This window comes from Rhinoderma darwinii, chromosome 2, assembly GCF_050947455.1.
Source record: "Rhinoderma darwinii isolate aRhiDar2 chromosome 2, aRhiDar2.hap1, whole genome shotgun sequence".
Lineage (NCBI taxonomy): Eukaryota > Metazoa > Chordata > Amphibia > Anura > Rhinodermatidae > Rhinoderma > Rhinoderma darwinii.
The window spans coordinates 327,666,663-327,682,570 of record NC_134688.1 but is presented as its reverse complement, the minus strand read 5'-3'; the positions used below and the strand labels follow the sequence as shown (position 1 = coordinate 327,682,570).

Genomic DNA, 15,908 nt, shown 5'->3' with positions numbered 1-15,908 from the left:
TTAAGGTGGCACCGGTCAACTTCTCCAGGGCTAAGCCCGCCTTTGGATACTATTCTGTGAACCAGTTTGTCTAGTCTGTAAAGATAGTTAGACATTTTCTCACCAGGATCTTTGTATGTAGTACGGAGTTTATAAAGTAGGTCTGTGGCATCCTCTGGGGACCCAAAAGCATCCTCAAGAGCAGCCATATAGTCTTGGGAAGTTGCTTGGGGCTTGCTTCGCCATGCAGCCTGTATCACTTCCATAGCCGGACCCCTCAAACTCTCCACTATTCTCTGCTTCTTTGCAATATCAGTACACTGCCACTCTTCTAGGTACTGCAGGGTAACATCTCTCCATGTGTCATACCCTTCTTCTCCAGCTGGGGTAGGGGTGACACCTGAGAAGGTCCTCAGACGGCGGTAGCTCCCCTCAGGCTGCATCTTTGCAAATTGGCTGACTAACTTCTCCATGGCTGCCATCAGCACGTCAGCAGTAGCAGAAGTCTCCTCTGACTTGGCCTGAGGTGGAGTAGTAGGTAAACATCTACTGGGCCTCCTATTCTGAATGAATGGATCCTGATGCAAGGTTGCTGCAGGCCTCATAGGCCATACAACCTTCAATTGCCGACCATGTTCTGGTGGCACAGCTATAACAGATGGGAAGTATTCTCTCTCTAAAACCCTTTCCTGTCTATAAAAGCTGATAACAATTGCCCCACTTCTTCTTCCCAGCGGTCAATCACTTTGGGGTGGACAATCCCATGAAGCCTGTTCACAATCTGCAGTATGTCATAATTAGATGCCTTAAAGAGTTCGCCGCACACTACAAAACTATGTTCCACAGCAGCGCTCATCTTCTCACACCACGTGTATACCTCTCCCTCGGTGAACGTTTCCATGGCGGCTATTTCTTTCGAAATCTCAGCAGTGCCTCCGCTGTAACACCCCTTTGGGCCGACCTCTGTAGGCAGGGTGTAGTGTAGTTCTCACCTCACTATGGCGCAGTGCCTCCACCCGAATCTTGCTAAGAGCTCTATAGGAAAAGCAGGAGGGCCTTCCTCTTCTGCCAGGGGTCGACTCGGGAAACCACCACCTGAGCTCAGTACACACTCACAAGCGGTTATGGTGAAACTACTCAACCGTTTTATTTAGGGAAAGGTAAATAAGGGCGATCTGAATAAGAATGATGCAAATAAAGAAATAAAGCACAAATGACATAACAGGTACAGTTTTGTGTGATTGACCCCCTAGTGGTGGGCATGAGCTATATGCCAGGCCTGGCTGGTAAAACACATTTCAATATTCCCAGAAATGTTATGGGGATAACAAAGGGTTAAGATACTGTCTTCACCAAACATATACAGTATATCAGTGACCCACACAGGATAATGATCACTCACCCACACTCATACTGCTGGTAATAGCTGGCACACACTTATACTGTACTAATGGCTGTAGTAATGCAATGAACACAGTCCAAACGTTGGGGCCCTGTTGCCGCGGACATTGACGTTGACATTTTCAGGAACCGTTGGTGCACTTAGATACTGAACTTCCTCTCAAGAACAGTTCTTTCACTAAGTCCTCAATATCAGCACAATCAGTTCCAGCAATGTGTACTCACTACTTCTTGCAGCAAAGATGATATTCCCCCGGGATCCAGCTCGGGACCGCAGCATTCAGACGCCTGGACGACAATGGAGTTGCAGGCAAAATCCTCCTGTGCTGCAGAGCAGGGGTCCCCCCTGAATCAGGCTGTTTTGTAGAGGTGATGCTGCTGGAGCATTTCTTCCTCTCATACAGTGAGCTGCTGGGCTGTCAGGTCTGTCTCTGGGTCTCTGTGCTGTGTGCCCCAGTGCAGGACTCTCTTCTCTCTGCAATGCACTCACAGTCTCCCTATCTCCTGACCATGTGTCTCTCCCAAAGATGGCCACTGTCTCTCCTCCCTGCTCAGCCTTGTCCCACAATCCCCTGCTCAGCCAATCAGTGCTCCCCTCTGCTGCTCCTCTCCTAGGCTGCAGGGGTATAGAGAAGCAAGTGGTGCTGGGACATGTAGTCCACTGCACTTCAGAAGAAGATGTGCTAAAGTCTGTTGATGCGAGTCCCTGCTTGGCATTAACTGCAGCATCCTCTATATACAATGCTTTCTCTGCAGGTGTTACATTAATAAAAAGTATTTAGAAAGTTGCACCAAACACACAGATTTGCAATTCCATTCCAGAAGGTGTATAAAACAGAGGCAATCCCGAGAAATTTATCAAAATCTGGGTTGCGTGGTGCGAATCGCCGATGACTCTCTTTGAATATTTCAGAGCTGGACTCTCTTCTACCTAAGTGCATGGGCTGCAGGTATACTTTGATATGTACATGCATTGTAACATAATCCTTACGACTTGAATACTTTTAAAAAACTAGATACATTCCTATGTTTCAGATTTAACCTATGTCTTATTTTATTGTGATTACTTACATTCTTTTTACTATGTCTGTCACATGTGCAGAAAAGTTTTAAATGTTTGTTGTATTACTGTATATATTGTACCAAACTTTAATCAATAAAACAAGTTTAAAAAAACGAAGGTTTCAAAGGTGTACGTACATAGCCTTTACAGTTTCTTGCCACTGTATATTTAATGTGTTGAGAGTCAAGATAGAGATTGCTACATCTGTACCCTAAATAGAGGTTCTGCAGCAGTTGTATTGTGTATTACACAGTATATAGTGACCCAGTAACCGCTGGTGATCTTTTAAAAGAAGGACAAACTTTGTTTCAATCAATTATATGGAGTGGAAATAGGAAAAAGGATCTGTCAGGATCTGAGTAAGGGTATGTTCACACGGCCAAATTTCAGACGTATACGAGGCGTATTTTGCCTCGTTTTACGTCTGGAAATACGTCTCAAATACGTCGTCAAACATCTGCCCATTACTTTCTATGGGTATAACGCTGTATTGTCCACACGACGCGTAATTTTACGCGTCGTACGGCAATTACGACGCGTAAAATTACGCCTCGTAAAAAGAAGTGCAGGACACTTCTTTGGACGTTTTTGGAGCTGTTTTCTCATAGACTCCAATGAAAACAGCTCCAAAAACGGACGTAAAAAACGCCGCGAAAACGGCGTGAAAACGCAGCGAAAAATGCGAATTGGTCAAAAAACGTCTGAAAAGCAGGGTCTGTTTTCCCTTGAAAACAGCTCTGGATTTTCAGACGTTTTTGTTGACTACATGTGAACATACCCTAATGGTGTTAGGGGGGGAGGGGGGAATTAACACTTGTTTTGTTGTTCTAAAATCCCGTGCTTCATGTCACTTCGCCATTATAACATCCCTGTACTTGTCAGGCAGCCCTGCTGAGTCTGAACATAAAGAGAACGTGGACATTATTTTCTTTAATAAATAGCACCAATAGAGGTAACAAATTTTGGACGGATTAGTGATTTGGAAAACAGAAAGATGGAAACAATTATTGGAGTGAATTTTTTTTGGGGGGATTCAAGGTGACATAGGACCCGCATCAAAATGCTGAGCAATAATAAGTAAATACAGGACAGAGTCTCTCGGGAAATCCACTCTATTTAACTAGCAGAGTCACAGTCAGAGAAAGACTTCATGATCCAGATGGGAAGTGATTAGGGATCACTGGAGATCTTCACCCTCTCCACGCTCAGCAGACTCCTCTTTGCTGGCTGCTTGTTTGCTCCATGCAGTTTCCTTGAATACAAACCATGCATTGGCTGCCCAGATCAGAAAATTCAGAAATCCAAAGAGCTGTTGGTGAAAAGAAAGGAAAGTGAAAGTTTAATAAAAATATGGGAGAACATTGGAAGCTGTGGTAAAGCTCTTGCCAAATGTTTTTCATTCTATACTAAATGTCCCTACATATATGTTACTGTAAGGAAATGTTAAATTTGTTCAAAAACGTCATAACTGCTATCCCTGTGAAAATTGTTTTACTTTTCCTGACTAATAAAATAATAGCTCTGCATGTTTTTTATCCCCACAAAATTACTATTTTGATGAAACAGACTATTACAAGTGGCCACCTTGTCACAGCCCGGTGCAGTCTCACAGAGACAACTTACGGTCTGTTCATATCACGTTATGGGGCTACATTTGGACAAATACGGCACAGAAATCCCCCGACGTATGCCATTGTATACCATACCGTGGCATACATCATCCATAGGCCCCTATGAAAAATAATGTGGTGTTTTTTTTGTAGTAGACTTTCCTATACAAATGAAAAAAAGGTATACTGAACGTGCATATAGAATGTGGTGTGAACAATTTAGGGTATGTTCACACGGCCAAATTTCAGACGTATACGAGGCGTATTATGCCTCGTTTTACGTCTGAAAATACGGCTCCAATACGTCGGCAAACATCTGCCCATTCATTTGAATGGGTTTGCCGACGTACTGTGCAGACGACCTGTTATTTACGCGTCGTCGTTTGACAGCTGTCAAACGACGACGCGTAAAAATACAGCCTCGTCAAAAGAAGTGCAGGACACTTCTTTGGACGTTTTTGGAGCTGTTTTCTCATAGACTCCAATGAAAACAGCTCCAAAAACGGACGTAAAAAACGCCGCGAAAACGGCGCGAAAAACGCCGCGAAAAATGCGAGTTGGTAAAAAAAACGTCTGAAAAGCAGGGTCTGTTTTCCCTTGAAAACAGCTCTGGAGTTTCAGACGTTTTTGTTGACTACGTGTGAACATACCCTTAGGCTTTAAAGTTGTCTACCTTCAGACAACCCATTTTAATAAACCCAATGACAGCTGTGGGTAGAAAGAGTGTTATCATTTATCTCCATGCTGTGTGTAAAAAAAGCTGAGAATTTGTATCAGACAAATGGAGCTTCATTCTCTAGAAATATATAGTATGAAATTAACCATAAGAAAAGTTGTTCCTTTTTAGATTAAATAAAATAATATATATACTTTTACTGCCTTCTGCTGCCCTAGAATGGAACACATAATACCATTAAAGGGGTTATGTGGGGACCAAATTTTATTTGCAGTGTATTCACTGCAGTATGTGAGTACACTCGCTAATATATACATTCCGGTCCACTGTTGCGCTGATTCTGAGTTTTTAATAGATTTTTATAGTGCTGCCAAGGTACCGGAAGTCTAGTTGCACAGCTGTCTTTGATGACGATACGACTCTTCGTCACGTGACCGACCCCACTGTACTCTATGTACTCATTGTGCTACTGCTACTGCTTGTACATAGAGTACAATGGGACTGGTCACATGGCAAAGGGTCGTATCGTCATCAGGGAAGGCTGTGCAACTAGACTTCCGGTCCCCCAGAAGTGCTAGTACAGTGCTAATATTTTTTGGTCCCCACATAACCCCTTAATCATCATAAACCACCAGGATATATAAGACATTATTGACCCATAAACCATCCAAGACTTCCAGGGATATTAATTATGGCTGGTTCACAGATATCAGTTTTGTCCGACCTGTTGGTTTTTGCCTGAACCAGAGACAACTGAGGACACACTCTGCGTCACACACAGAAATTTAACTTGGAGGGAGTCTGGGGTCCCAGGGATTGTGTCAAGCAATGCATGCGCCAAACCAAAATGTAATGTATCAGGCCATGTTTACATGTTGATTTGGCACATAATCATACTTGTTAATATTCAAGAACAGACATTATGGAGATTATGTAAAGAATAAGAAAGGCACGCGTACATTTATTTATTTTTTTGTTCCTTGCCCATTCATACAGCACAGATCCCAACTTATGGCATTTGAATCAAAAATATTATATATGATCCCATTTAGTGCACCCTAAAATTAATACATACCACACCTTAGACCCCCTAAACAAATACAGACCACATACAGTTGCACCCGCAGGGCAGCCATGGCATTTGATCCCTGCGCAGTGCTGCTGCCTGCTTATGGCAAAAGTTGTGGCGGAGGGATCTAAATATTAAAAACAAAAATAATCATACGGTAACACACGGATTCTGGTTTTATTTTGGGTGGTTGGTAGTATGCCACTTGTATAGTGAGAGAAAACGTGTTTAGTTAGCACTCAACCAAGCAGAGTTTACTTTATGTGTTGCTGCCTGAATTTAAAGGCTGTACATTTTAATTTGGATCCTGCCACAAAGTAAAGAACAGGAACATTTTCTGTTTCACTGCCTACCACTACAGAGCCAATTTCCACTATATATATGTATATATATATATATATATATATATATATACATATATATATATATATATATATATATATATATATATATATATATATATATATATATATATATATATATATATATATATATATATATATATATATATATTGAAAGTGAATTTCCAATTTAAAGTCCCAAAGAATTGACTTTGATATTAGGAAAATATTTTGTTGACTGTAAAAAGAATGCCTCTACATTTGAACAGTCAAGCAAAGTCACAAAGTCACATTTTTTTCCCTGGGGGGAGGGTGGACCAAGTTAAACACTTCCCACACGTGCTATAAATGCACGATGCCTGGGGTTGCCATCAGTTCAGATGGTATTTACACTTGGAGTCCGGTCCTGGTAATAGCAATTTGCCAGCAATAGCAAGTGCAAATATTTTTGCATAATAAAGTGTGTGTGCAGTCAGGTTACTTCCTACTTGGATTGGATACTTATCCTTTGCAAGGCTAAACCAGCCCTAGGCATTCCATCAGCAAGGATGGGTTTGGCGCTGAAGGGAGATTGCAGTGGGTAAGGCGTTAACGAGCCAGAGGCACTCACATTCAGCAGCTGGGCATGCGCTCATTGCCAACCTGTGCAGCTTTGAATGTTAAGATCGGAGCAGGATACTAAGCACTAGTTACAGTGAGTAATTGTTTGTCTGAAGCTGTCACGGGGCCTATAGATATTAAAGACTGTCCCAGGGCCAATAGAGGATGGTGTGGACCCACTGTGTTGCCACCAGATTTGCTGTGGAGTTCGCTGTTAGTATCCCCAGAGTAGTCTCCATTGGCTATGGCCAACGCAGACAGGCGGGGTATAATGAAAGCAGATACCGGTAGATAAAAGGTGTAGGTCAGGGGAGACGGCAGACGTTCACTAACAGCAGAGCAAGAGGTCACGGCAGGTGGCAGACGGTTGTAATGGTAAACAAGCCAATAGTTTAGGGCAGGCGCCAGACAGTACAAGAACAAGAAGGGTCAGTAACAGTAAATCTAATAGTTATCACAGGAGATCAGTACTAGCAAGCTAGACTGAAGAACCTAATTGATCAAGCAAAGAGTAATAGGGGAGGTTACATTAAGTACCCGGAAAAGCTGGGTTAAATTTGGCGCACGATGGCCCGTTAATAAGGGAAGAGTCAGTGCATGAGCACACTAGTGACTGATAGGGGAACTAAAGAAGAGCGACGGGCCGTGGGCCGCCAGCAGCGTGCAGTTGAGAAGAAACGCGGCGCCGGCCAGGAGATAGAAGACACTGTGGACAGGTACACATCTGCGGGAGCTGGCAGCAGCAGTCATTACAATGGCTAAGCAGAAAATTACAATCCATGTCACGCTCGCACATCCACTTTTTAAAATAAACCCTGTACCTGGCAGATATTTTTAAGTGGAATGGGTGTCCACTCTAACGGCGCTGTGCTTGCGACTTCAGCCGTGTTTAACCCTTTTAATTCCTATGTCACTCTGGCGACTTGAATGCATAGGCTGATGAGATTGCAGTGACTGCCTGATGCCTAAGTCCAAGCAAACAGGTTGCCGGAGTGACAGAGGGAGCTCTCAAGGCAGTCCTATAAGTATGCCTATTAAGACATAGCTTGGGTATGTGGTGTAGGTGTAAAAAGATAGTTGAGCATTTTATATGTTGAAGCAGTAATTTATTGGAAGAAATTACTGTATCCCAACACATTACAGTTAAGACTAAAGTTTAAACTAAAGTCCCCAAGTAGGACAAAGAATTTGTCAAATAAAGTTTACTAAAACTAAGAAAAAAAACATGTTGCCACAGTTTAACATTTTAAGCCTCATCCCCTGATCTGCACAATCTATCCCACTATCTATGCCACTTTGGGGCATATTTGCATAAACCCTTTCTACTTCTTGATCAGTTTTGTGGGACAATCCCATGAAAAATATGACAGTTGGGAGGTATAATATAACATGGGGAGTATCGTAAAATGAACAAAAAAAATGGTGGAATTGCTTTTTCCCATTTGAATTTTATAATTATATATATATTTAATGATAACAAACATGCACCCAAAAATTATGCCTACGAAATCTAGAACAAATTCTGCAAAAAAACAAGGGCTAGAAAGGCTATGTACATCTTTTGAAACCATTTTTTTTTTTAACAATGTGATTGTGTGATTGGTGCAACTTTCTGATTACTTTTTATATACAGAGCAGCTGTATCTTGCACTGAGACCTAAATCTGTCAGGTCAGTGGCACTAATGGGTTCAGAGACACGCAAGCCCCGATTCAGGTCTCAGAGCTAAATACAACTGCTCTGCATACAGTATACAAAGCAGCTGTATCTCAAAAAGTAGAAATTAATTTTTAATAACATGTAATTAGAAAGTTACATCAAACACACTAATACACACTTGTTTTTAAAAAAAAACACGTTTTCAAAGGTGTACATAGACTTTATATAGCATTGTATGGATGTCAGAATGCAGAGGCAAAAAAGGGAAAATTGTGCTGTCCTTAAAGGGGTAACAGTTAGGGGGATAAAATACGATAACCTCTGTGCACCATGTCCCTTCCCCTACATAGAAGCAGAGGGGAACTGAGATCCCCTAGCTAAGGGTAAAGTGCCACTCAGGCTTGAAGATCTTTGATTTTATACCATGGTCTAGAATTGAAGCTTTAGAGCCGGCCATACGCATGAGATAGCTGTTGTCTCTCTCCCAAACACCCAATCTCGTAATCTATGAAGATTTATCTCATAGAAAGACAGAGAAAAAAAAATACATGTGAAAAACAGTCTTGTTTGTTCTTGTAATTATGACCACTGAACATGGCAGTATTTTGAAAAATAAACGTTAATATTAATAAGAATAATTCTAATATTTCCTCTGTGTACATTTTTATGTATAGTGCAGTCATTGTACACAGTGCTGATTTTTATTTATGGATTACTCTTACCACAGATATATTGGCAAGACCATAGTATGGTGTAACACCGGCACTGCAAGATGCATTTTCCATTTGGCACACTGGCATTGATGAAAGGATGCTAGATGGGTGAGTAGCTAATTTCACATCCATGAGACCCTTCCCCCATGCTGATGCAGCTACAAGCCAAAGGAAGGCAAAGACACCTGTCACACAGAAATCCTGCAAAATGACATGAGCATAATAAAGGTCATTGGTACTTGATTGACAGAGAAGTTCTATTGTTAACAAGCTATACATAAAATGCAATATATTATACATAAGAATATAAATTTTAAAGAAAAACATTTTTCTTCAAATACAATACTTATAATGTCCTTAAGTATTTAATCTTTCCCATGTGATTTATGGCTAATGCACACAGACGTATCACAGCTCTGTACAAACTCTGAGTTGTGCATAGCCATAATACGACACCCATGGCGGTCTATTGGGCTATATTGTGCTTCTACATGCCTCCGATTTTAGACTAAGATTCTGTTTGAATTCGACATATGAAGTGTCATGCACCTATTACATAGGTATTTAGTGCTTTTGGAGCAGACTGTCTCCATAATACGGTGCGGTATGAAGGATGTGTACGGCAGCATATAGAGTGCCTTCAGCTCTGTAATACATAGCCGTGTGTATGGCGTTTCTTATACTTGCTAGCACATTGAACTGACAGTGCAGTTATGCTCAGGTGAACAATACACCTTGACTGACCATCGCCATATATTATGTGACCCATAAATTATTTCCTAATCTGGTTAAGGGGTTTGCCAGGCCTCCCAGGCCCTGAAATGTCAGCGCTTCAAAAAATTGCTCAACTACTGTCACTGTCTGTATTTTCTTCTACGTGATGATGTGTCATCCATTCTGACAAAATGTTGCATGATTCCGTAATCATGCAACATTTTGCATGGCCAAACATTTTGGTGGCCAAAAAACTTCCATTGTTGTTGATATAGGAAGTAACCGGTGGTATGGGTTGGGGGTAGCTGTGACACTGGAGAGGAATCATTTTGAAAGGTATATTGAAGGTTTTTTTTATTTCACCTTTTAGGGCCAGTGAACTTTGTGTTTGCCTGGAAATCCCCTTTATCCTAGCTGTTTTCAATTGGTCCATGTTCCCATCAGGCTCTCTGCCTGAAGCACAAATTAACTGGGAAGTGTCATCTTTAGACCAGGTACTGTACAGTCATCTGATGTTGCAAGATCTGTCCCATTACATTGTAGGTATTCAGCTAAGCTGATAAACATATGTCTGTCAAAAAGATTGTCTACTGTTTCCAAGAGCAATCAGCAGAACTGTAGCTGCATCTCTGGACTTTATTAAAACATTTCCTCCTGCTCCTCCTTTTGGTTTTTATTCTGTTTCCTACCAATTCTCACTGGAGCCACTTACCACAATTGGCACTCTCCGTATCTGAGTGTATCGTTCATGGAAGAGCAAGTAAATTGCCAGTGCAAACATGGAATACAAGAAAGCAAATACTGACAAAGTGACAAAGAATTCAGCTGGTGCAGAGAAATCTCCAGAGAGGTGCAAAATACGACTTTCAGTGTCACCACAGGCTGGCATTTCATAGCGCTGTCGATAAAGCCTAAAGACGTATGCAAAGATAAAATCAAATACATAATGTAGGAGTAGAGGCTGGGATATTAAGAGCTATTTACATTTTTACTATCTAAGCAGGTTATTGTGTAAGAGATTATAAACAGACAATGAATATGAATTCTACAATAATATTCAGTTGCAAAACTAAATAAATAAGGCAATATCAGAAAATCTCTAGGTTTAAGGTTTTATATTTTTAAGGTTTATTCAAATATGTGATGTTAGAAAGTACTTTGGGAGAAGTTTGTATATACTGCTCCTTACAGACTGCAACCTACCACTTCATTAGTAACAAACAGTACATGCTGACAAGGAGGCAGTTTTCAATGGCATGAGGAAAAAGAGAAAGTTTTGCTTAAAAATAAATGCTTACACGTGAACACCATTTTTTATCTTTATATGTCTGAATTTGTGTGCTGATTAATTTCCTCAAATATTTTTATAGTAGTGGTTGGAGCTATGTTTTTCTGACACAGAGTTCCAAGTCCCCTGAATGATAAAATTATTTTTAAAAATATTTTTTTTCTTTTAATGTTGATGATTATGGCTAACCGTTAATAAAAACCCAAAATGTAGTCTCTCAGAAAATTAGAATATTGGGAAAAAGTTGAAGATTGTAGACTCTAATCAGCAACTCAACACAAAACACCTGCAAAGGGTAAGCCACAAAAGGACATTGCTAAAGAAGCCGGCTGTTCACAGAGTGCTGTATCCAAGCATATTAATGGAAAGTTGAGAGGAAAGAAGAAGTGTGGTAGGAAAAGGTGCACAAGCAACAGGGATAACCGCAGCCTTGAAAGGATTGTCAGGAAATAGCCATTCAAGAATCTGGGGGAGATTCACAAGGAGTGGACTGTGGCTGGCGTCAGTGCTTCAAGAGCCACCACACACAGATTTATCCAGAACATGGGCTACAACGGTCGCATTCCTTGAGACAACGTCAGAAGCGTCTCACCTGGGCTAAGGAGATAAAGGACTGGTCAGTTGCTCAGTGGTCCAAAGTCCTGTTTGCAGATAAAAGTAAATTTTGCATTTCATTTGGAAATCAAGGTCCCAGAGTCTGGAGGAAGAGTGGAGAGGCATCAAGACAAGTTGCTTGCGGTCCAGTATGAAGTTTCCACAGTCAGTGATGGTTTGGGGAGCCATGTCATCTGCTGGTGTTGGTCCACTGTGTTATATCAAGTCCAGAATCAACACAGCCGTCTACCAGGAAATTTTCAAGCACTTCATGCTTCCCTCTGCTGTAAAGCTTTATGGAGATGCTGATTTCATTTTCCAGCAGGACTTGGCACCTGCCCACACTGCCAAAAGTACCAATACCTGGTTTAATAACCACAGTATCACTGCGCTTGATTGGCCAGCAAACTCGCCAGACCTAAACCCCATAGAGAATCTATGGGGTATTGTCAAGAGGAAGATGAGAGACACCAGACCCAACAATGCAGGCGAGCTGAAGGCCGCTATCAAAGCAACCTGGGCTTCCATAACACCTCAGCAGTGCCACAGGCTGATCGCTTCCATGCCACGCCGCATTGATGCAATAATTCATGAAAAAGGAGCCCCGACCAAGTATTAAGTGGATATACTGGACATACTTTTCAGTAGACCAACATTTCAGTATTAAAAATCATTTTTTAAATTGGGCTTATATAATATTCTAATTTTCTGAGAGACTAAATTTGGGGTTTTCATTAACTGTTAGCCATAATCATCAACATTAAAAGAAAAAAATGCTGGAAATAGATCACTCTGTGTGTATGAATCTTCACTTTCTGAATTGAATTACTGAAATAAATTAACTTTTTGATGATATTCTAATTCATTTAAAAGGACTAGTGTGTATATATATATATATATATATATATATATATATATATATATATATATATTATATGAGAGAGAGATTAGCACAGAATGTTGGACCTAAAAACACATGCTGTTAGAGATTTGTACATTTACTGTAAATATTAAGCATATGTCCAACTTCATATATAGAATTGATCTACATAAAATCTTGAGCAATATTAAAATATATTGCATTAGGCCACATGGCTGTAATAGCTGAGTTTTGTGCAGAGTCGTAATTAGGCACCCATAGAAGTGCATTGGGGGTCTTTACTGTACTGTTTTTCCCAAGTTCCCTACAAATTCAACAGAAAACAAATTGTGGCATGCTGTATACAGTATATAGAGATATTTTCCCTTAGAGGCACCCTTAGGTGATAATCACTTTGTGCATGTCACAAATGTGGCCGCGGACCGCCGTCGTTCCTTACATTGCGACGGCCGCGACCACAGACCGTTGGCATCCTGCTAGCGTCTCCATAACTAGGAGACATTGGCACTCGTGGCTGTCCGGCCCTGCTCTCAGTGTTAGGCCCCATGCACACGACCGTAATTTTGTCCACCCGTAAATACTGGTGTAAATACAGGTCCTTGGTCACACGTATTCGACCCGTATTGCACCAGTATTTACGGACACGTTTTCGCTGCAAAATTACACTGCAGTAATTGGCAACCCTTCTCTCTATCAGTGCAGGATAGAGAGAAGGGACAGCCCTCTCCGTAATAAAAGTAAAATTAAAATTCATACTTACCCGGCCGTTGTCTTGGTGACGCGTCCCTCCCTTGACATCCAGTCCGACCTCCCTGGATGACGCGCAGTCCATGTGACCGCTGCAGCCAGTGATTGGCCTGTGATTGGCTGCAGCGATCACATGGGCTGTAACGTCATCTCAGGAGGCCGGACTGGAGGAAGAAGCAGGGAGTTTTGGGTAAGTATGAACGTCTTTTTTTTTTTACAACTTTATCTATATTGTGATCGGTAACCACTGTCCCGGGTGCTGAAAGAGTTACTGCCGATCGTTTAACTCTTTCAGCACCCTGGACAGTGACTATACACTGACGTCGCCTAGCAACGCTCCCGTAATTACGGGTGCACACACGTAGTCACCCGTAATTACAGGAGCCCCATAGACTTCTATGGACCTGCCCGTGCCGTAATTACGGCCTGAAATAGGACATGTTCTATATTTTTCAACGGCACGGGCACCTTCCCGTAAGCATACGGGGAGGTACCCGTGGCCAATAGAAGTCTATGGGCCCGTAATTATGGGCCGTAATTATGGGCCGTAATTACAGGAGTTTTTACGGTCGTGTGCATGGGGCCTTAGGGTGCGTGCGCTTGCTCGCTTCTGGACTTGAAGGGCCAGCGCGCGCACATATTAAAGTTCCCTAACCTATCCCTATTTCCATACCCTGCCACCTGTATCCTGCATCCCGTGCTGTGTTTGTTCCTGAGTCTTTTCTAGTGTTAGAGTCATGTTGTGTCATCTGCTACGCCTGCTGTTATACACCACATCTGGTATCATCTGCTACGCCTGCTGTTATACACCATGTCTGGTGTCACCGGCTTTGCCTGCTGTTATACACCACGTCTGTTGTCATCTGCTACTCCTGCTGTCTTACACCACATCTGGTGTCATCTGCCACTTCTGGTATCATCTGGCGCTATCTTCCTCGTCAAGTTCCATCTTTGCCAAAGCCTCTGCTACTGTCTGGACTCACTCAGGTACCCTCGTGCTAAGAAACTTTGCATAGACTCTGTATTGACTTGGCCAGCTGCCACTCCGCTACTGCGGATTGGCCTAGTTGGTCCACATATCCCTAGATCGTGACAGTGCATATATGGCAGCCAATGGAGCTTTTTACAGCGATATGTAGAGTACATAGGGCACTGAAGTCTGTGCAGCCACCATGCTCAGTAAATGAAGACTAACTTGTCTTGTACTGATACTGAGTCACAGTCTTTAATAAAATTCAGAGCTGTATTCTGCTGGTTTATGGGGGTTATCCCAGGGGAAAAACATGTATCCCCTACCCATAGGACAGGCGGTAAATACATGATTGCTGGAGGCCTCACCGTTGGGACCCCCACTGATCACAAGAACGTCTCGAGACCCCCATTTCGCCTTACTGCATGACCGCAGTGAGAGAGAGCTTTTGAATGGAGTGGTGGTCACCCTGCTGCTTCTGATGTATAGCTTATGATGTATAGGTTAGACGGAGGGCATAATAGCCATAATGTATACTTAAGCAGTTTCTCCCAAAAACTCTGTGTCTGATAAAAAGCTTGTATTTATTTCAAATGACAACTGGTAAAAATATGGCTATTTTGTATTGTAATACAGGCTGTAATTTAAGATCATTATAGGCCAAATTATACATTGGGGGAAATTAATTTCTACTCCAGTCTTAATAGAAAGAAAGTTGGCGTAATATGCAACATGTTCGCCTCTTAATAAGTGTGTTGCAACTTTCGGCTGACCGTGCTCCATCCATTCCCCTCTTCCCATAGGCCATAAAATAATAAAAGAAGCAAACTCGCCCCACCGTTCCTCTTCTTATCCCTTCATTGTCCCCTCGAGCTCACTCAGCATGCGACGGCTCATCTAATGTTCTGTCGGAGGGGAGTAGTATCAGAGCCTTATATGCGATGCAACACTCAACGTCATCGTATAGCTCGGCGTCAGTACATAATATGAGCTGACATATGCTGAGGAGACTCAAGGGAGCGGTGAGGTGAGCATAAATCTTATTTTTTTAAATTATTTAATTGTCACAAACAGCTCCTGATTTTCTAATCTGTCAGAGTCAAGTAAAGATGCCATGGTATTACCTGAAAGGATATGAAAAAGGCACAGAAATTAGATCTGTGTCTGTCTTTGTCTCCGGATCCTTACACATCACGACTGCTGCTGTCTCTCCAATAAAAGAACCACAAGTTCCAAAGGCAAAGATGGCAAACAGCTGGGCGACAGAAGAAGAAACAGTCAATAGGAGTGTTAATAAGAAGTAGAATTGAGTTTAGAAAAATTTAGACTAAGGCGGGATTCACACGAACGGGTCGCGCCCGAGCCCGAGTGCCGGCCGGTAAAATCGGCCATTCTGCCCGGCCGGTTTGCATAAAGTTTTGCATCCGTGCCGGGCCGGGCAGATCTGGACAGTGACATCAGCGGCAACTCCTGAAGGGGAATCCCCATGTGTTCGGGGATTCGGCTTCAGGAGTTTCCCCTGATGTCACTGCCCAGATATGGACAGAGACATCAAGCGCTCTGTCCAGGAGTGGAATCCCCGAAAACACGGGGATTCCGCTCCTT

The 15,908-nt window shown here is 42.1% G+C and overlaps 1 protein-coding gene across 1 annotated transcript in view; it reads right to left on the bottom strand.

Moving 5' to 3' along the window:
* Positions 1-3,405: 3,405 nt before the first annotated feature.
* SYPL2 (synaptophysin like 2) overlaps positions 3,406-15,908 on the bottom strand; it is a 148,965-nt gene continuing 136,462 nt past the window's right edge. Inside the window, exons 3-6 of the mRNA XM_075851161.1 lie at positions 15,428-15,558; positions 10,537-10,735; positions 9,120-9,311; positions 3,406-3,752 (exon numbers count right to left, since the gene is read on the bottom strand). Coding sequence (XP_075707276.1) covers positions 3,621-3,752; positions 9,120-9,311; positions 10,537-10,735; positions 15,428-15,558 — 654 coding nt within the window. The 3' untranslated portion in view covers positions 3,406-3,620. The remainder of the gene's footprint in view (positions 3,753-9,119; positions 9,312-10,536; positions 10,736-15,427; positions 15,559-15,908) is intronic.